Raw genomic sequence first — 20,644 nt, forward strand, 5'->3', positions numbered from 1 at the left:
TAGAAATTACAAAGAAATTAAGATATTAAAATTTAGCTCAGACCAAGAAACTGTTGAATATTTTGTAATAATATATCTCCTTGAAAGAGCAGTGAATAAAACACCTTATGTATACAATGTAAAGTTGATTTTAGATTTTTTTTAGTTTTGAGCTTGATGATTTCATGCAGTAATTCCTCATGTCCTTCCTGCACACACAGACAGTGACACACACAAACTAAAACACACACACACACAAACACACACTCACAGACACACACACACAAACACAGTCACACACACACTAACACACACACACACACACACACACAAACAAGAACCTGTGATTGTCTCGGCGTCCCTGCAGTCAGGCGTTGCCGGGTGTTGTTCGATGGGCTCTATCTCGCTCACATACTCCTCCTCGTGCATGTGCCGCTGCTCAGGCCCGGGGTCCGGATCCGGGTCTGGGTCCAGGTCCGGGGCCGGGGCCGGGGGCAGGGAGGGGGCCGGGGAAGCCAGCTTGGCTCACCTCTCACTGGCGGAGAGAAACAGGGGCCATGGGCCTCTGGAGCTCGGCGCTCCACTGGAACAGCAGGTCAGAGCGAGGAGACCGGTGAGGAAGAGTTACAGAACCAGCCGGATATTTGTGCTGATGTAACCCACACTGATCAATGCATCGTTCTGTTTCCCTACAGAGTCTTCAGCTTCAAGTGCTGCTGCTGACTCTGCACCGTGCCGCCTGCCAGCGATCTGCATAACTCAAAACCCGTCCGCTGCAGACACCACTTCTCATCTGTCGGGAAAAGAACGAGAAGGCACATGAGGGCTAAGAGCGACTTCTGATAATAGCATGATATCATGAGACTGTATAACTTAATGGATCCAGGTCCGGGAAATCGTTTTGCCTTGTTTCCCATCATGGGTGTTCAGACGGCAGGTAGAACTGCAGAGGAGGTTCAGTAAATGTCTTTTCAAAAGATGCTCGACAAACTTTTGAACCATCCATCACCTCAGCAAACCAAACAGGAAGACCTCCAGACCTCTGGAGCAGCATTGAGTGAAGTTTGGTCCTGAGGCGTCTGTCTGAGGTGAACCCACCAGTGCTCGTCATGACCTTGCAGCGCCCTGCTATGTTTCTGCAGGGATCTGTGTTACACTGCAGATCTACTGCCAGTGAACACGTCACAGATGTGCATCATGAAATGCACCTGAGTGTCAGATGGAAGGGCGAGCGACGGCTGACAGAATATAAATCATGGCGGAAACGAGGCTTGTGTGCATATGCACGAGTGTCTGCTGCATGAATAGGTGCTTGTGCATGAGAAAGCAGACATGCAGGGATGTATGAGTGCATCTGACATAAAATGTTTCTCTATAACTGAAAAGCACATGCAAGAGAAGAGCAATAGATGAAGCTGATGTTCTCGCACGTGGTCTGGTCTCTGTGCAGCAGCACCACAACCTTGGGGTGTCTTTCTCATTGCGGCAGTTTGTAGTCAAGACCAGTGTTAAATACAAGTGGTGATTTGTAGGATTACATCATCTGTGGATAAGTGATGAGTTCAGATTCATAAGGGAAGTATTCCACATTCAGATTTGGGATAAGAAGTCATGTGTGGGGACATTAACAAACCAGTGTCCACCTACAATCTCTAAAGTCAAAGCAGATGTGGACAATAAAACAATAACAATAATTATTGGAAGAGGATTTTTATCAATAGCAATATAACAAAAGTTGAATATATATTGATATAATGCATTGTGTAAGCACAGTGAGTAGGTGTAACATATAAAAGTGATCGACCTCAGATTTGTAAAATGTTTTGATGCTCATAAGATAATAAATCACCGTATTTTTGTATCTAAAAAACATATAAGGGAAAGGTTACACGAGACAGTAAACTAATGCTAAACTAAAGAGGCAGTAAGAAGGGTTTAGCCTTAGCCTTAGAATAATAATAATACGTCATAACCATGACAATTATCGATAACGACTGATATGAAAATGTTTGTCTGGTAATAATTTGTACCATAATTGATACAATATCATTTCAAGTATTAATTAAAAAAATTCACAGCACCTTTCTAGACACCCAAGGAAACCTTACAATATATCACAAATGAACACAGGATTTTTCTATGTAAAATCAAGCTTAATTAGATTAGGAGACACAAACACCTATTAATACAACATATGTAACAGAAGAGTAGTGAACAGGTAAATTCAAGGGTTAAAGGTTCAGTGTGTAAGATTAAGCTCAAAAGGGATCTATTGGCAGAGATTGAATATGAAATAATCCTAATAATGTTTTCATTAGTGTGTTTCATCCAAATTATAAAAATTGTTGTTTTATTTAACCTAGAATGGACCCTTTACAAAATACTTTACATTTACATCAGGAGTGGGTCCTCTCTACGGAGGCCGCCATGTTTTTTACAGTTGCCCAAACTGAACGAACTAAACACCTTATGAGTTGTTATGACAACTGAAGGATACCACAGCGTTCATGTTGGGAAGGGGAGGGTGAGGTCAAGGGGTGTTCAGCTGCAGCATGCAACTTCACCACTAGATGTCACTAAATTCTAAACACTGTACCTTTAAACTCAGGTGAAGAGACACCTGACAGTATTTCATATGTGAACACAAGAGTAAATCCCAAAGGCTAAAATAAGATTAGTTTAGGACCGATAAGATGTGATGTATGGTAGACTGATGATATCAGATGTGTTTTCATTGATGGGATTCGAACATATGGGCCAGCCCTATAGTCTACTAGTAACACAGTAGGATGGAGTGAAATGTGTTATAAGCAGTGGTGGGAGGCCTGGCAGCTGACTGGATGTGTAAAACAACAACATTAAATGCTGCTTATGATGATGATGCTGATGATGACGACAGTGTAGTAGAAGTAGGCCACGGTTCATTCATGCATGTGGCACAAACAATGCTAGTCGGATTGTGTCTGAGGGCGTGGTTTCATCTGCAGGTTCAGATCTGGGTTTTGTCCTCAACAGTGTCACATTGTCATCTCACGCGAACCACCCATGATCAGCTGACCTCATGATGCATGACATCGCCATTAAAACGGTGAAAGCAGACATACAGAGATAGACACTCACGCACGGAGGAGACTGGTCCACACGGTGTCACAATGAAAGATCCAGCAGGGGACGGAGGTGCGGTTAAGTAACCGGAGAGACAGGCGGGATAGCGGGCAGATGATGGCTGTTCCCCTCCAGGATGAGCAGGTAGACACGGGCTCAGTGTGTGTGTGCAGGCCGGGCAGCAGGCCGCTGGATCCTCCTCACAGCTCCGGATGATCAAGGTCACCTTAGTTTGGTTTCAGTCGCTCCCGTCCCGGTCCACTCCTGCCTCCCTGCAGCCATCTCCCCCTGACTCTCCCCTCTCTCCCCTCACCACCATCAAGCTGGACGAAAGGAGGGCAACACGAGTTCCGGGTGTTGCCTTCATAATAAAATCCCTCTTTGACGTTCTTCTAAGACAAAAGAAGTAAATGTGGGAATTTTAAGGTTTTAATAAAAGTCCTAAATGATCCTTTACGTACGTTTAATTTGTAAAGCATATATATATATATACCCACACCCTTCTGAAGATATATTTTGTGTAGGATTATTCAGAAAAACCAAGACACAATACTGTTTGCTGTGAATCATGATATTTCACTTTATTTTTATAGAATCGAAAATTACAATGAAAACCCTTCTGGGAAAATGCACACTTGAACAAAAACACTTTTCAGGAGTAGGTGTGTAATTCATCTTTACCTACAATCCATGGACATAAATAATAGAATAAGAGCTCAAATCTTTACATCGAACAAAATATAAAATGTGTAATAATACCCCAAATATTTTCGTCTTCTCTTTTTTCTTTGCATATAGGTACGTTTTTTTTTCTATGGACACCTCAAAACTTCAGTGTCGTTTTTAATTTTCAAATTGGTTTTAATTTGAAGGAGGCGCTTCATCTCTTACTGTATCCTGAATAGCTCTCACCGAGGTGACAGATTTCTTCTCCCTGCCGCCATCCGGAGACCCAGACCAGGATCCACCCGATGTGGAACAAGACCAGTGACGTCAAAATCACCCACAACAGGAAGGGGACAGGCGAAGAGCCTTGTGGGACATGATTTATATTTCCGTTTATAGCATATAGGGGTTAAGGGAAAGAAGATGCAAATTTGCCCCCAAATCATCCTGAATAAATAATAAATTGTTTCTAATTAGGACAAATTGTTTTCGTAATTTAAATGAACTTTTCTTTTTTGTATTACATATATTAGAGTTAAAATATATATATATATATATTGGCAACATAAGCATGTTTCCCTTTTATGTTAATATACAAGCAAGGTGATATTATAGAATATATAAGATCTTATCAATATATGATAACACACATGTTTTCTAATTGGATACTGACCAGACAGAAACCAGATTCCATGAACCTCCAGTGATTCCCTGCTCTTGGCTGAAGAGCTGGACTTAAGAGAGAGCAGCCATTGTTCTCCAGAGCATAAATAGACACGACTCAGTTTCAGTCCAACTCTTCTCCCCCACCACCGAACAGTGTTGTGCTCTCGGCCACTTTCATTTTTCCAAAGTGCAACTCAAAGTAAAGTAAAGTGTGTGACTGTGTTGTCATGGAGAGTTTCAAGTGACCTCATGCTACTTTGGTGTCACTCATGTGTTTTCCGTTGGTCGTGGTTGTCTATGTATTTACGACCTATGTTTCCTGTGATTAAACCAGCTCTGTGTTCCAGTGCTTTATGCCGAGCATTACTCTAAACATTACGGCGATGGACATCAGGTGACGAGCATCAGGCCTCTCCTGAGAAGAAAGACCTTGGCAGGGAAAAACAGAGGAGAGGACAAAGTTAACAGTGGACGTTATAATGGTTCCCTGCCAGAATATTGCGTTTCAACACGATCCAGCAGGAGTTGTATTCATCGAGTTGCTTTTCAATGTTTAAAAGTGCTTGTAAAGATTCTCAGTCGTTCCTGGTCATGGTATCTTCAGAAGTTGTACAACTGTGCGTGGGCAACTGGACTTGCCTGTGTTTCTTAAAGACGAATATTATTAATAAATGATGAGAAAAATTATAATATTATAGTTCCCTGCCAGAAAATTAAATTTAAATACAGTCCAGTATTTATTGTTTGAAATTAATTGTTTCGATTGATTAAATTATTTATGAATTAAAATTAAAATCTAAATCAAAATAGTAAATAAAAAGCACATAAGTAGACCTTTAAAATACATATTCAGCAGCAGAAGCACATGAATGTTACTCCTCACTGGTTATTATGAAATGTAAAGTTAAAAACTAGAAACAATTCAGACACATGGTGACCTGACTGACAGACAGCAGCAGACAGACGGCGGATCGGAGGCGACCCGTCTCATCCAATCCCCTGTACCGACAGCAGGTGTCAGCAGAGAGCTAAGACAGTGCGGTTGTGTTTACTTTTCTGTTTTCCAGATGATGTTTGGAATCTATATCGTTTATGTCATGTGAACCCTCGCATGGAGAAAAAAGAGAAGCTGCAGCTGAAAATGTTGTTGATGCTTTCGGGTCGTGTCAGGAATGTTGGTGGTGGCCCCCCTGCAGATGGACTGACCACAGCACCATATGGGACTTGATCTACCTTGTTTACCTCTTGAGCAGCCAACCAGCCCTCTGTGATTTATTGTGTTCGGGGTCTTCACGCGCAGCCAACGCTTCCTTCCACCCACTAGAAGACCCGCTCTCCATATTGGCCCACATTGTTCCCTTTTGCGATGAATTTCGACCAGATCCTCTCCGCCGTCGGAGGCTTTGGCAGATACCAGAAGACTCTGTACGTATGGATTTGTTTACCCCAGGTCTTCCTCGCTTTCCACATGATGGTGAGCATCTTCACCGGAGCCACGCCACCGCACCAGTGCCGAGGCTCCAACTCGAGCTCAGTGGCCGGAGTTCGGTCCTCGGACCCGGGGAGGCTGAACTTCAGCCTACTGTACTCTCCATGCTCCTCCACTGGCGTCCCGCTGCAGGACAACCGGACCGAGGGCGTTCCGTGTGACCGAGGATGGGTGTACAGCCAGGACACTTTCCAGAGCACCACGGTCACTGAGGTACATGGGGAAATTACAATGATGTTTAAATATTTTGTGAAGAGCCACTTCAACTATTTATATGGTCACTTTCCTGCTTAGAAAATAGGTGGAATAGTTCCACTCTACAAAATAAGAGGAGTCTTCTTATAATACAGGATCGATAATTGAAGGGATAACAGCAATAATAATAACCATGTTAGTAGTTATTGTAATGCCAACGTACTCTTTAATACTGAGCATTTCTATCTCAACTACAGCTTGATTTGATTTACAGAAAATGAATATGATAAGATGCATATTTTATATTTGGACCCTGCACCATTTAAGACAGCTGTTGCAAGTTTGTTTTCCTCTTGGCATTGTTTTCCTGTTATACTATAATTATGTCAATTTGATAATATTTCTATGTTTTGTGTCTATATATATATATATATATATATATATATATATATATATATATGAACAAGACCCTTGTTTTTTTGTGCCCCTCTATGTGTACTCCACTTTCTCTGGATATGTTACCACAAGATGTTTAGTGTCTTTATCATGGTGATGTGCTGGCCGATAAATTTCGTACCATACATGGCCGGATTCACTCACCAGGGGGCCATGGTGCAAATACGAGTGGGCCCCCCATTAATCCCCCCCCCCCCCCCCCCCCCCCCCCCCCCTCTGTAAGGAATGTGTAAAAAGTGCACCTACGTGTGTGTGTGTAATGCAGTAACAGTAATAGTAACTGTTGAGTTTTCCATCTTCTAGTGGGACCTGGTGTGCGACAAAGCTGGAATGAACAGCCTGGGTTCATCCATCTACATGTTTGGCCTGTTGGTGGGGTCCGTGTTTTTTGGATCCATGGCTGACAGGTAGGCCACGCTGCTCTGTTCTGCTCACACACACACACACACACACACACACACACACACACACACACACATAGCTCTCAGGTATGTGGTGTGTGAAGTAATGAAGATGCACATGAGGGATTTACGACTGCTCCACTTTAACTCGATTATTCAATATGTCTGAAAATAGGATCAATAACAGTTTTTTCCGTGAAGTGAATCACAGAATTCTCAATCAGCTGAGCTTCACGCTGTTTATGAGGGAGCTGAATTACAAAATATTTATCAAAGTCATTGATAATGTTTCTTAAAAAAAATTCAGAGAAAGCAGATTACCACATTAGAAGAGAATTTTTTTATTGTTTTTACCAACCAACCAACCGACCAACCAACCAACCAACCAGCCAACCAACCAATATACAAACCAACCAACCAATCAACCAACCAACCAACCAGCCAACCAATCTTCAGATGAACCAACCAACCAATATACAAACCAACCAACCACCAACCAAACAATCTACCTACCTAACTTATTACCCTGCTCTATCTCACAGTTGAAACTATCTCAGAAATCCCATGAAACTCTCCCAAACTATTGAAATTCCTGAAGGTTTATTGGCAGTTCACACTCAGTTCTCAACCTATCATGGTCAGTGATTCACCCATGCACATGTGCATAGAAAGCAGAGTCACATCCACCTCTTCTCCTTCTGCACCAGGTATGGCCGACGTTTCGTCCTGCTGCTGTCCATCGCTCTTCAGACTGTGTTTGGAGTCGCTGTTGCCTTCGCACCCAATTTCCTCGTCTATGTGATTCTTCGCTTCTTGGTCGGCACCACGATATCTGGAGTAGTCATCAATGCTTTTGTACTTGGTATGTACCAAACACACACGCTCAAACACAAACATCAAGAAGACTGCTGCAGTGGCACTAATGGTTTTGACAGCCTTATGACACATTTCAACAACTGCACTGGATGAGATTCCATGGAATGGAATGCAGGCTTCATTGTAGGGGGGTTTGGATTCCTCGCATACTGGACTATGGATACTGGATGATAGATAGATCCCGGAGGAAAGAGAAAAAAAAAAAAAGAGTTATTTGTACAGCCCATATTCACAAATCACAATTTGTCTCAGAGGGCTTTAACAAGGTATGACCATTGCTCTGTAGCAGTCAGTGGGGGCGGGGCAGTGTGCCTTCAGTCTGTGGACTGAGTTGAGCATAGCTTCTTCTATGTCCTAAAAAAAACTAGGTTACTAGGTCAAACCATGGGTCGAAATAGGCGTCAGATCATTTTGATAATTTGTCTTTGACTTCCCTTTTTCCTTTTTTCATCAGTGGGTGCTGATCTCCATCAGTGCAGCAACATTCATAGAATCGTCTGAATTTAGACATCTTCAACTAAGATGATTTGTTTCTCATGAGACAAAGAAAAGACAGTTATGACCAACAATATTTTCCTCTGGGTTGTTACTAACTGGTGCAAATGTTCAGTTTCATTCAGAAAGCGTTTTTTCAAGTGTAATACAGTAATGTCTCATGCTGTTTTCTGCTACCTCCTGTCCAAACCCAGGGCATAAACCCTGCCCTTCAACTTGAAGATCCTAAACACCAATACCCACCATTCCTCTCCTATCCTCTCCCTCTTCCTCTTCCTCCTCCTCAGGCACTGAGTGGACTTGCAGTAAGAGACGCATGCTGGCCGGCATCATCACGGATTATGCTTTTGGCCTGGGCTACATGCTGCTAGCAGGCTTGGCATATCTCATACGAGACTGGAGAAAGCTGCAGCTGGCTATATCAGCCCCAGGCTTCCTCCTCATCTTCTACATATGGTGGGAGAATCAACATTGCATCCTCTGTGTATACACTCCTTGGACATGAATACCCTCTTTGTGATCCTCATCTCCTCCTAAACTCTATTTCTATCTCTCCGCTCTCCTGTCCTGTCTCTTGTCTCCTGTCAGGGTGGTCCCTCACTCTGCCAGATGGTTGTTGGCCAATGACAGGAGAGAGGAAGCCATAGCACTCCTCCGCAAGGCAGCGCTTGTTAATGGTCGAGTTTTACCCCCAGTTGCACAGGTACAATTTTACCACCCCACACTCTCATAAGCTACATAAGCCATTACACAGTTTTTTTTTCATGTATTTAAATGACAGGTATCAATCTTCTCATCATTGTCAAACACATGCTCAAAGCTGTAGAGCTAACAATGAAAAAGGAATTAGGCTACATCCATTTAAGATGCATTTAAGCTTGGCTATCACTTTTAATCCCTACCCACACTATGCACACGCATATCTCAAAGTACATAAAGTACACTGGGCGTGCGTGTGCGTGAGTTTCTAAACTTAATTGTATGAATATAGCCTGTCAACCGTATTCAATCAGGAATTGCGCATTGATGTTAGATATTTAATTCCACCCTCAGTGTAAATTGCCCCCTTAATGGCCCCTGATTTAGGACATTTCCAGATCCACCACTGGGTAGTGAGTATTTAAAGAAATTTCAATTAACTTTTCGAATTATAATAAAATAGTGCCTGTGTTTGTCATAACGAGCTGTCTCTCAATGCAATGGAGAAGTTTATTAATGGTTATTGAGTAATTTTGGAGCACAATAGAACTCGGACAGAGGACTAAGATATATCAGACATACAGTGGTCGAGTAGGATTAGTTAATTGTTGGTTAAAAGTTGCTCGTGAGATTTGGTGTAAATGGTAAAGAATGTTATAATTGATAGTTTTGTGTGTGTGCATCAGGTTGAAAAGTGCGAACCCATAGGTGGAGCTAAGCGAAGTTACTCAGCGGTGGATCTAGTTCGAACCCCTCAGATGAGAAAGAGAACTCTCATCTTGTTCTACATCTGGTAAATCTTGTGTTTTATGGAGTTGTTATTCCCATCTTCCTTCTCTCTCTTTTCTTTTCTTACAGTTTTTTGCCCTTTTCCCCTCTTTTGCAATCCCCAGGTTTGTGAACGTGCTGGTGTACTATGGCCTTTCACTGGGCGTGTCCAGGTTAGGGACTGATCTCTATCTAAACCAGTTTTTGTTCGGGTTGGTTGAGGTTCCAGCTCGTACTCTGGTCCTGCTCGTCCTGCCATACAGCCGCCGAGTCTCACAAAGCTGCTTTCTGGCTATTGGAGGCCTCGCCTGTCTGCTCATGCTTGTTGTCCCTGCAGGTCAGATGGGAATTGGCATTCATACGTTTCACTGACAGGAATGTTAACAACTTTTATCACTGGGATACTTTCTTTGTCTTTCCTCATCTTCCCCCCTGTGTCTCTAGATCAGCCCAATGTCCTGAATGCGCTCGCAATGCTGGGCAAGTTTGGTATAACTGCTTCCTTTGCTGTCATTTACGTGTACACTGCTGAGCTATTCCCCACTGTGATACGGTAAGACACCATTGTGTGTCTGTGCATGTTCATTATTTACACTATTTTTACCATGTTGGGCTAATTCAATACAAACAGCATTGTGTCTCTCAATTCAGGGGTTGCATCCTTGGGAGGACAAAGTCTACCCGCCCTCATGACTGTTGTCTACCAACAGAGCTTATACACAAGATAGATTTACTGTCACTTTGTTTTTAGCTGTTCGGTTGAGTTAAAGCAACTTTGAAAAAACTTTTGTCAATGTAGGGCAATGAATACTGGGGTAGTTTTGTCCTGGGAAAGAATCCAACCATTGCAACCTTCTTTTCTGAAGGATGGAAGGACCCATTTGTTTGCCTCGTGTTGAGGAGCCTTAAATGGGGCAGTCTAGTCTTTAAAGGTCTTTAATGCAGCCTCTGAAGGATGCGGTCCATGAATTGACCCACAGCTAATACTGTTTCCTTGTGTCCCCATAGGCAAACGGGAATAGGTGTCTCCTGCATGTTCGCCAGGGTGGGTGGTGTGTTAGCACCCATCATCAACATGCTTCATAGCCACAACCCCACATTGCCTCTGGTCATTTTCGGTATCTCCCCGCTGCTGGGCGCCATTCTGGCCCTGGCGCTGCCAGAGACTGCAGACAGACCTCTTCCTGACACGGTGGAGGACACTGAGACCTGGGACATGATGAGGTAGAACGGACCTCTGTTTACCTTCCTAAGTAAAGTTTCAGTGAAGAGTTAGTGGTGAATTTCCTTAAAAAACAACCTTGTGAGCAAACTGAATATAAGAAGGGAGGCGTGAAAATCACTGAGCGAATAGAAACACTCAGTGGTCTTCCTAATTCTTTTAACACGTTGACTTACTACACATCAGGTGTTGAAGTGTTATCACAGTTTAGGCTTATTCTGAATCTGTTGTCAGCTGTTTGTTGAGAATGCTTTTTTCCAACTTTATGTTTAGAAGTTAAAATACATAAATCCAGTTTTTCAATTTTTTTATTATTTTGCTTCCATCTCTCTTTCCTCTAAATTTACAAACATCTTTACAAACATCCACTCAAAAATCCCAACTCACTGACCCCCCATTTACAGATCCCTGTCACTTCATCGTCTCAATTCTGTTGACAGGACATTATCATCCACGGAATTTTTTTAAATAACCCTTAGTTACCCAATATTAAAAATAAGATAAAGAAAAAGCCAAACCACAGAGCAAACAGGTAAAAGAAACAGAAACTACACACCACATAGACCAGATGCGCTATTAAAAACCATACCACAGACTTTAGTGGCAACATTAATCCTAAAACCATCAGAAAGTGACTTTCAATACAGGTTAAGGAAAGTTCTGAAAGCTTTTAATGTGCCCTCACTGCTCAGCCTCCACAACCCTGAACTCTCATTGCTCAGTCTGCTCACATGAGAAAAACCCTCCTCTGCGACCAGCTCAGTGTGTGCTTTGTGTGTCGTCTCCTGCAGGTCGCCTCCCGCCAAGGACAACCCGGAGAAGTGTAAGTCTGTCAGCCAATCAGCCAGCAGCACAGAGGAGCAGGAGCTGCAGCATTCAGCGAGGCAGGCCTGACCTGTCCGTTAATACTGATGAAATTAGTCTCAAATGAATCCAGCCTTTGACACCAGATACAATTCTTCAAACATCCTCTTTGCAGTAGCACGTCAGGGACTGATTAAGAGCTCTCTGCAAGAAAGCCAATCAGGTTTCATTCACCAAACTAGCATACACGTGCACGTGCAGTTGCAGGCATATGTACACAAAGCAGGCATTCATCTGTGCTGCCAAAGCAAATCCACAGCCGACTGTTACCTAACCTAAGTCAGGAGTAGTCCTGCTTCAGTCAAGTTTATTCCTCAGAAGTGATCACTTTAAATATATTCTTGAGAATTATTTTGATGTCAAGTGTCAGTTGTTGGAGGAAACACAATAATTTGTTGCTGTGTGTATATAAACTTGTACTTATACATTAACATGATTTAGCTAAAAACCTGTAATGTGTGTGATGAAAATAATGACATTGACCCTAAACCCAGTTAAATTTAAGGACTGGTGCTTTTATTACTCTTTGTGCGTTTCTTGAAAGCACTTTTATACTTTTGTACAGAAGTGTATGTGGAATGTTTGTGGTACCTTTACACTCGACAAGCAAACTGCCTCGTTTTCCACTTAATGATCTCCAGCCAAGTGGAATACAACTGGTCATGTCCGACTGCATGCAGTAGTTACCTTCAAAGTGCCAAATGTAGTATTGTAGTACAGTAGCGGATGTGACCAAAGGTATATTTGTATCTATTTGTGAAGGTTTCTTCTTCTGATGTAAAATGATTTGCCATGAAGACTTGGATCTGTGAAGTATCTAGTGTATTTTTAAAATGTTTAAGGGCTGTTTTTGTGAATATTTATTAGTTATAATTAGTTTATCAGGTAAGGGGATTTGTATTTATCTAAACTATTAATACCTAAAGAAAAGACATTTGGAGTTGATATGAATTGTAAAGTGTGTGTGGAGGGGGATACGCTTGTATCTCACTGCATGAATTTAGAGAGCATGCTTTACTGCCATCCACAGCATGTGGGTTTGCTAGATTTTCCAGAGATGTCACTCAGGCCAGCAAATGGAAGGATTCTCCACTTTTTATTTTCATTTCAGTCATTTCCGCCTGATACATTTGCAACAATGCAAATCATAAAACAATTATGAACAACAAAAGGGAACTTTGTGATAAAGATGTACTTTGTACACCTAAAATGAAGGCACAGCTGTCAGCAATAAACTTGTCAAAAACCAATGTTTAAAAAAGCAAACTGTTTGTCTTTGTGCAAATTCTACAGCATTTCAGTTCACTCAGTTCAGTTCAGACTTGGTGTTAACATCTGAGAGATACGATCACGCGTTAAGTTCCTCTGTTCACACCTGGCATTAAAATACGAGAGAGAAAAAAGTATCAATCATTGTGTGGCAATGGATTAAAACAAATTAACGACACTGAAGCGTAAAAATACTTTGGATTCATTGTGAAACTAAAGGTGGTCGAGACGTCAGAGGGGTTAGTGGTTCTTCATATGGGGCCCAGGGTGGATTTCTCTTGCCTCATGAGTCCCAATGTGGTTTGAGTGATCGGACCTCAGGACAATTTTGTGTGCGTTCAAAACTGAACTTAAGGCTGACATCTTATGATCTGATCACTCAGGGCAGATGTTAAAACCAGGTCTGGACAGGGTCTCCATCACCATCCAACATTAACATTTCACACGTTATCAAGCAGCTCAATCTGATGCAATAATGATATCAACACGTCCAGATTGGACGTCAACCGTCCCCAGGCACTCAAATAGTGGCTTAAACACACAGATTAATGCAGAGAGGACACATCTACGCCAGAGTTACGTATGTAGCATCAGTGGTGACACCACAGTTGTTATCCTTCATCGACATGAGGATGTAGCCGTCGTTGCCCCAGTATGTGGACCATGAGTTCTTTATTAACCAGTACGGCTCACCACTTAGAGTGCCATAACCCACTGCAAGCACAGCATGGTCCAGATCATCAGTAGTATTACCTGAAAAACAACAGAGGGGCTGAGTTGCAGAGGGAGAAAGACAATGGTAGTAAAAAAAGTATGAGAAACGGGGAGAGGACAACTCACCACAAGCAGGTTCGTAGTAGACGCCATGGCTGTAGAAAACAAATGATCGATGTGCTGCGTCGATACTAACGGCCACCGGTCCGTTTTTATAGAGGGCCAGCTTAAGGGCCTCCGCATCCCCTGATGTCACGTTGGTGTAGCTCTTGATCTGTGCAGTAAGCTGCGAGGCGTTCATGTGACAAAATCCGTTCTGTTCAGAGAAAAAAACCCGACATTTTAAATCACAGAACCAACCGGGCAAAAGCTACTCACATAACACTTCTCATGTTTCTTAAAGGAGGTTAAAAAGCTGTTTAAGGCTTGTGTGTTAGACTCACTGAAACTGAAGATTAAAGGTGGTATTTAAACCATAACATTACTTTCACAGGCACATTTTGGTGCTGGCAAAATGGCTAAAGGTGCTTAAATGTATTTTTTTTGCTCTTCATTATTGTGCAAATATTAGAAGAAGGTTTCAATTAGTTTAAACACTCTAAACACAAACAAAAGACATTTTATTTACAGCATACATTCTGACTTCAAAGCACACCGTGGTCAGCTTGGAAAGGGGATCTTCTGAGAAACATGTGAATGCACAGATAACTGTGAAGTTTCAGAAAATATTCAAAATTGTTTAAGTTCTGTTCAAGAAGAAAAACTAAATGCAATTATCATTGGATTCATTTTATAGAAACTTGCAGCTTGAGTAGTAGCCGTTTCAATTTCTCCTCATCCAGTACTGAGCATATGGTTTATGGTTACTTGACATCTTGAAATCCTCTCACCATTCCCATATAGGCTCCATAAGTCTCTGTTGTAGCGATGCCTCCGTGTTTCATGATCCACTCGTATGCTCTCCACTCCTCCCCTCCATCACAGCCGTTATTGCCGAAACCCCAGGAACAGTCCACCAGCATCTGCTGAGAGAGAACCTGCAGGGAGCCCGTCTGAAAGACAAGAGGAAAGCACGGTCACACTCGAAAAGCAGATCATTAATCCTTGAGTGCACTGTCGTAACCCAATATTATGGCTTCATAAATCCATGATCTGACAAAAACAAAAAAAGGACCGAAGGAGGGAGAAAACTAGACTGAAGGTCATGTAGACTCTACAGGATACAAAGGGGCACATAAAAACAGACAAGACAGCTAAATATAAACAAAACTTTCAGATATTTACTAAAAGTTGATCAAGGTATTTAATACAAGCTGATCATGAACATCTCTACACCTGCTCTAACTGTACCTACAGGTTTCTAGGGAGAAACTGAGTTTATGAAGACGTTAATCTAACACTGGCCCCTGGGGAGTGGCTCTGTTTATGAACCTGTCTGAGGGGACGAGGGATGCTGGATCATGCAGGTCACGTCTTGCTGCTGGGAGCTGGCAGAGGCCCAAAGACGAACTGCTGCTGCCTCACAACAGGACGTTATCACGGCCAAATCCAACTGGACTTGGAGAATTCAGTCACGGACAAGTTCATACACTGCGCTCAGAGTCTGCAGCTGTCGACAACTGACAACAGCTTGAGTTCTGTGAAACTGGTTAAAGAGTAAATGGTAGTTTGGCTGAAACGTTTATAATATTTTACAATTAATAAGGCAAAATGTTAACTAAAATGTAATCAACCGATTGAGGAAACCATCAAACCCCATAATAAGCCGGTCCAGTCTTGGGGATCGAGTTGCTTAGCAACACCAGAGAAGGAATTCCTTTGAGCGCCGCCTTCCACAGGACGGATTCAGGCTGAGGCCGACATTCTGGTTTATTTACTCAAACAGTCAAGAGTGAGTGAAAGTCTCACAATGATTCCTCTTGTGGACCTGTCCCTGCTCTGAAGGAGAAGCAGCCATCCACTCACAGGGATATTTCCCTTTGAAAGATCGACAACTCGAATGCATCAGAAGTTCCTGAAGAATTATGATGCTGGACTTAAATCTTTAACAAATCACAGCAGCTTTTCGCCAGAACATCCTCACACAAATTTCCACAACAATTATAATCTATTATTTACATAAAAAATCATTCCTAATCCTAACCTTTTTTCTATTCATCTGCTTTTAAAAATTGTCATTAGGAAGTACCTCACTTCACATCATATCTATCCCATATTTTCCATTTGTGGATTTCTTTGTCATGTGCCACAATCTATATCCTTCGATTACAAATGAGAAGACCACCTCCCCCTCCACAGACATGGAGAAGAAGTGTGTGGATGATTCTTTGGGACGACCTTAAATTCCTCGGCGACAATGGCCCAATCCCATTTCACCCCTAGTCCCTAACCCCTACCTGTTTTGGATGGTTATCTAGCATGTTCAAACAGAGTCACAAGGGATAGTTGTTGAAATCTTCCCTTACAAATTGGGACAGCCTTTCAAGAAGCCGGTAATGCAGTTACTAAAGTTACAAACCTATAATATCCAAATAACATCTTTACTAAAGCAGGTAAATCAATGAATAATCAGTGATCACAAAGCATTCTGGGTACCTCTAGGTTTGAAGTGAGTTCGGAAAAATCTCTATTTGGAGGAGTAGCCTAAAGACCTCTACCCCTTGGCCCTACCCCTCCCTCCCAACAGGTATCGGGGCAGCCTACCCCTACAAGTGACGTGCAAAATTAAGGGGGAGGGCTAAGGGGTGGGTCGAAGGGGTGAAATGGGATTGGGCCAATGTGTCGAAAAAAGTTGACACGGACATCCAACATGTCACAGCTGGTCAAAACGGGCCAAGGCTTGAGGCAGGGCCACCTCCCACAGAAACTAAGGGTCAACTACAAATGTCAAGCACACCTTCAGAGATGGTTGAGTGCAAAGAAACTGTAATTAACACCCAAACATTCCACCCTCAGGGCCTGATATCGAAACTGAAAGATTTTCCTTTAATTCTCTATATTTTTACAATTGTAATTATTTGTGTGTGCATTTGTCGTTGTATTGTGTGTACCTGAGTATAATGTAGGTAAAAATCTAAAAATATGAGTTGTAATTTGTATATTTTTTCTGCATAAATGACCCCTATCCCAACAGGAATTTAAACTGTTACAACTTATCTATCAAAAAATATCAAGAGTTTGCAGCAACTGCAAATTAACAGATGAAGCCCAATGTGTTGAACATCTGATGCTTCAAAAAGCATAAGTAGCACAGTCATTTGAAAATAAGGGCTGGTGCCAGTGACCACGGTGCATGCTGGTTCCTTATTATTTTCACCTTTAGGAAGAGAGCGCCCTCTACTGTTCCAGTAGTGGCAAAGCTCCAGCAGGAGCCACAGATGGCCTGGTCCTTCACTGGGGTCACAGCACCTGAAAGGAATGAGGAGATGTAAATACTATGAGGTCTTCTGCAAGACAGATACCTATTTCTATAGTATTCAAGACATTTGTAAATGTACCATAAAGCCTCCAGTCATGTGAGTCGGGCACTTTCACCCCTTCATAAATCTCGGAGGCGAAGCGGAGACCTCTGTTTGGAGTCTTTCCGTTCCTCCTTCCTCTCATGGTGGCTAGTTCTGACATGGTGCGATCTGAGAAAGAGTTCAGAGCCACAGAGAAAGGCAGCCCAGCTCGGTTCTTGGAGTGGACAAACCTACAGGAGGGACAAAGTTACCAGGTCATGAAAAATCCTGTAATGAAAACTTAAATCATGTCTTAAAGATGACCATGTCCTTGAAGCAAGTCTGCATGGACACAGCTCTTTGGTATTTATCGTCTCACCGAAGATTATGAACAAAAGCGTGCTGCCTCTTCTCATGTTCCCTTTCATCGCTGTACTGACGCTGAAACTTCTCCTTGAAATGGCTGAACATGCTCTCTGAGTGACCGGAGGCCGAGGTGTGGATGAGATCTTTCATTGGATTGGCCAACATGTGGTGCTCCACTCCTGGACCAGGAAATCCCCCACAGCTCATAGCTAAAAGGGAAAAAAATGTAATGCTCATTTACGCTTGTCCATGTACAGTTTGTAAGTAGAGCTGGAGGCCACATACCTTCAGGCAGGGAGAAGTCTTTGGGGTCCACATGAGTACTGAACCCCTGGTAGTCCACCAAGTATTTATCATAGTGAGACCCCAGCAGTGTGTTGTATCCCATCATCTCATAGTGGAGAGGAGTAGCGGGCTCTTTTCCATCAGCGCCCGTCTCCAAACGGGTCACCCACAGTGTGTACGTGTTCTTCTTGTTACCCACAGTGGTCACATTCTGCCAGACTTCACACAGGGAACCTTCGTAATACTCCCTCCTCAGGAACTACATTTTTATTTGCAAGGAGCACAGACGGTGGGAGGATTTCATTAACAGCAAAGCATTGAGGTTAAATACATATTTTAAGCAGTGAATTATGTGGTTTGAGATGACCGGGACATTATACAATTTACACTTTATGTTAAGAGGATGAAGTAGCCCTGTTTAACCCCAGTCTTCAACACTCTATTATGTGTTTGCATTAGTGCAAAGCTGGGAGACTATGGAAAAAGTCACAATGAACTTAAATCTCAATCATTGAGAATGCAGTGTAACTGACTCTATAAAAGCTCTACTGCCATTTAAGGAAATTTCCGAGCTCACTTCCCCAATCTATATGCAAATTATCACATAGTCATCTGTGCTCACGTGCTGTTTTTACACAATCTTAGTTTGCAGCTGTGTTCAAATGTCAATGTTTGTATTTGTGTGTGTGTGTCGGTGCGAGCAAGCAGAGTCAGGAGGGGCCGATTCCAATAATGAGCTGCAGATCAAATATGATCTATACTCAGGGCGGACCTTAACCAGGTATCATGCAGTGAAAACTTCTCTCACAGTCTTCAAGTTTGTTTACGCTGATAGAAATACCAAATTACTCAAATAACTGGTTTAGTGTTTAAAAAAACGATACATTGAGGGTTTCTAATGTGCATACACACCTGGAAGCCCTGCACATCGGGCAGCGAGGCCTGCGGTGTGACAGTTTCATTCTTTGTTCCGTTGACCAGAAAGCACTTCATCACATTCTGTTCAATTTCTGTGGTCTCAGGGCTGATCTTATAGGAAACCCCCCACGGCTCCTCGGCCCCCAGCTGGTATGTGGACACTTGGCCTGGGGGCAATCAAGAGGAGAGACGTTAAACACTTACAAAACCATTATCTCCTTACAGCATCTCTCCTGACCAGTGTCTGTCCAAAAACAACAATTTACCACAGAGACCAACAGTGGAGAGGCTTGTTTACACTCACAAGTTGATGAAAATGGTCACATACGCAAAGGTGATCCGGTACAAGTTAGTTTTAGCATTATTGTGTAGCTCTGAAGCTCTACATGTGCACCCCAAACAAGAGGGTCAGAAAGAGACTGAAATGGCCGATACACGCTTTACAGACTTCATGAAAGTCCACCGTTTGACAGACCACAGTTTAGAAACAAACACTTCAAATTACATGAATTTGGAACATGATTCAAGAGTTGAGTTCCCCCTAAAGTGCTTACTCATTCTTTTTCACTTCTTTGTTTATGTAGCAAGTGATTAGGAACTCTTGACACTTTGGTCTGATACACAGTGTGCTCAGTTTCACATCACTAATCCAGCCGAGCAGGGACAAATGCAGAGTCAGATTTCAGAGAAAAGCAGCTTTCTTACCATGGTAATAGTCTATGCGGCTGGACTTTGCTGCAAGATCTATCCAGGCCTCAAAGGGCTCCTTGATCTCGGCATAGGGCAGAGAGATCACTCCTGTAATGGAAATGTAACAGTTTAGTAATGAGGTTAAATCCTGAGAACAACATTATATTATAACCCTGCTGTGGTACAAGGTTTTACCTTTGACGTGGTAGCTGCTCCCAAAGTCTGGAGGGGAAGGGACAACTTTTCCCTGTGAGGCTGAAAACACACAACTCGTGCTTTACATAAACTTCAAAAGGATCTACAAGCTAAATATAGCATCATAATTCAGACTATAAATGTAACAGGGCCGATGTGAATATTGAAGATTTATTCATTGATTATCTATATGCCTGTTCCATAACTGAGACCTTATACACATAAGATAGTGTTATTACTATGTTATACACATATAGCTGGAGCCATTATAGATTTCATTACATTTTAATCAATTATAGGCGGTATGATATATGTTTCATGCATGCCGAATTAAAAAGAATAGACTATAATATTTATTGGAACCATAAACAGGTCTCAAATGAGTATGAATTAATAGCTATTAGCAAATAAATGCTAAATTGACAGTAATTTGGCTTGAGTTTGGTTTAAGTGCAAACAACACCACTAAGACTGAAGCAGATGATAATTATATTTTTGACAACAGCGCGGTACAGCCAATCGTATCTGAAACCATTGTTCAGCAACCTGAACGACAGCATTGCCATTGAGGCGAGCTGCTCTGCTAGCATGTAGCTAGCTCGAAGGGGCTAAACGAAAAGTGGTACTTTACCTGTGACAGCCCACAGAACAACTACTGGGACGAAGCAGGCCCGCATCCCTTCTGCTGTGAGCTCAGAGAACCAGGAGAAACCACACAGTCACAGCAGAGTCAGACAACAACACAGGAGTCTGCGTTTACCAAGCTACTGACTCCCTCTGTCAGCCAATCACATCGTGGCGTGGAGGAGCGTAGGCCAATCAGAGACGAGAGGCGGGTCTTATCTGTTAGGACATCATGTGAACTTTGTCACATGACTAACCTTTA

At 42.4% G+C, this 20,644-nt stretch overlaps 2 protein-coding genes across 2 annotated transcripts; one reads left to right on the forward strand and one right to left on the reverse strand.

Annotated features, from left to right (window-relative positions):
• The first annotated feature begins 5,520 nt into the window (after positions 1–5,520).
• si:dkey-166k12.1 (solute carrier family 22 member 13) lies at positions 5,521–13,485 on the forward strand. Its single transcript, XM_053446645.1, has 10 exons — positions 5,521–6,118; positions 6,860–6,963; positions 7,665–7,819; positions 8,616–8,784; positions 8,917–9,031; positions 9,714–9,820; positions 9,921–10,132; positions 10,240–10,348; positions 10,804–11,019; positions 11,809–13,485. The coding sequence occupies exons 1-10, from the start codon at positions 5,783–5,785 to the stop codon at positions 11,909–11,911; spliced, it is 1,626 nt and encodes a 541-aa protein (XP_053302620.1). The 5' UTR covers positions 5,521–5,782; the 3' UTR covers positions 11,912–13,485.
• Positions 12,959–20,549, reverse strand: zgc:110239 (uncharacterized protein LOC550326 homolog). Its single transcript, XM_053446644.1, has 11 exons — positions 20,390–20,549; positions 19,759–19,818; positions 19,579–19,671; positions 18,868–19,040; positions 17,956–18,214; positions 17,684–17,879; positions 17,362–17,555; positions 17,181–17,272; positions 14,755–14,916; positions 13,991–14,180; positions 12,959–13,903 (listed from the first exon to the last, which is right to left on the reverse strand). Exons 1-11 carry the CDS (start codon positions 20,433–20,435, stop codon positions 13,716–13,718), a joined length of 1,653 nt encoding a protein of 550 aa, XP_053302619.1. The 5' UTR covers positions 20,436–20,549; the 3' UTR covers positions 12,959–13,715.
• Between the last annotated feature and the right edge of the window lie 95 nt (positions 20,550–20,644).

The sequence above is a fragment of the Pleuronectes platessa genome, chromosome 18 (assembly GCF_947347685.1).
Source record: "Pleuronectes platessa chromosome 18, fPlePla1.1, whole genome shotgun sequence".
NCBI classification, from domain to species: Eukaryota; Metazoa; Chordata; class Actinopteri; order Pleuronectiformes; family Pleuronectidae; genus Pleuronectes; species Pleuronectes platessa.

Excerpts from the sequence above, each read along its gene's own strand:
- zgc:110239 (XM_053446644.1), bottom strand. The coding sequence starts at position 20,435 with ATGCGGGCCTGCTTCGTCCCAGTAGTTGTTCTGTGGGCTGTCACAG. Across the intron at positions 17,880-17,955 it reads AGACTTCTCCCTGCCTGAAG|CTATGAGCTGTGGGGGATTT; the intron begins GTATGTGGCCTC and ends TTTCCCTTTTAG. Across the intron at positions 17,556-17,683 it reads GCTTTTGTTCATAATCTTCG|GTTTGTCCACTCCAAGAACC; the intron begins GTGAGACGATAA and ends TCCCTCCTGTAG.
- si:dkey-166k12.1 (XM_053446645.1), top strand. The coding sequence starts at position 5,783 with ATGAATTTCGACCAGATCCTCTCCGCCGTCGGAGGCTTTGGCAGATAC. Across the intron at positions 9,032-9,713 it reads TTTTACCCCCAGTTGCACAG|GTTGAAAAGTGCGAACCCAT; the intron begins GTACAATTTTAC and ends TGTGTGCATCAG. Across the intron at positions 10,349-10,803 it reads CTATTCCCCACTGTGATACG|GCAAACGGGAATAGGTGTCT; the intron begins GTAAGACACCAT and ends GTGTCCCCATAG.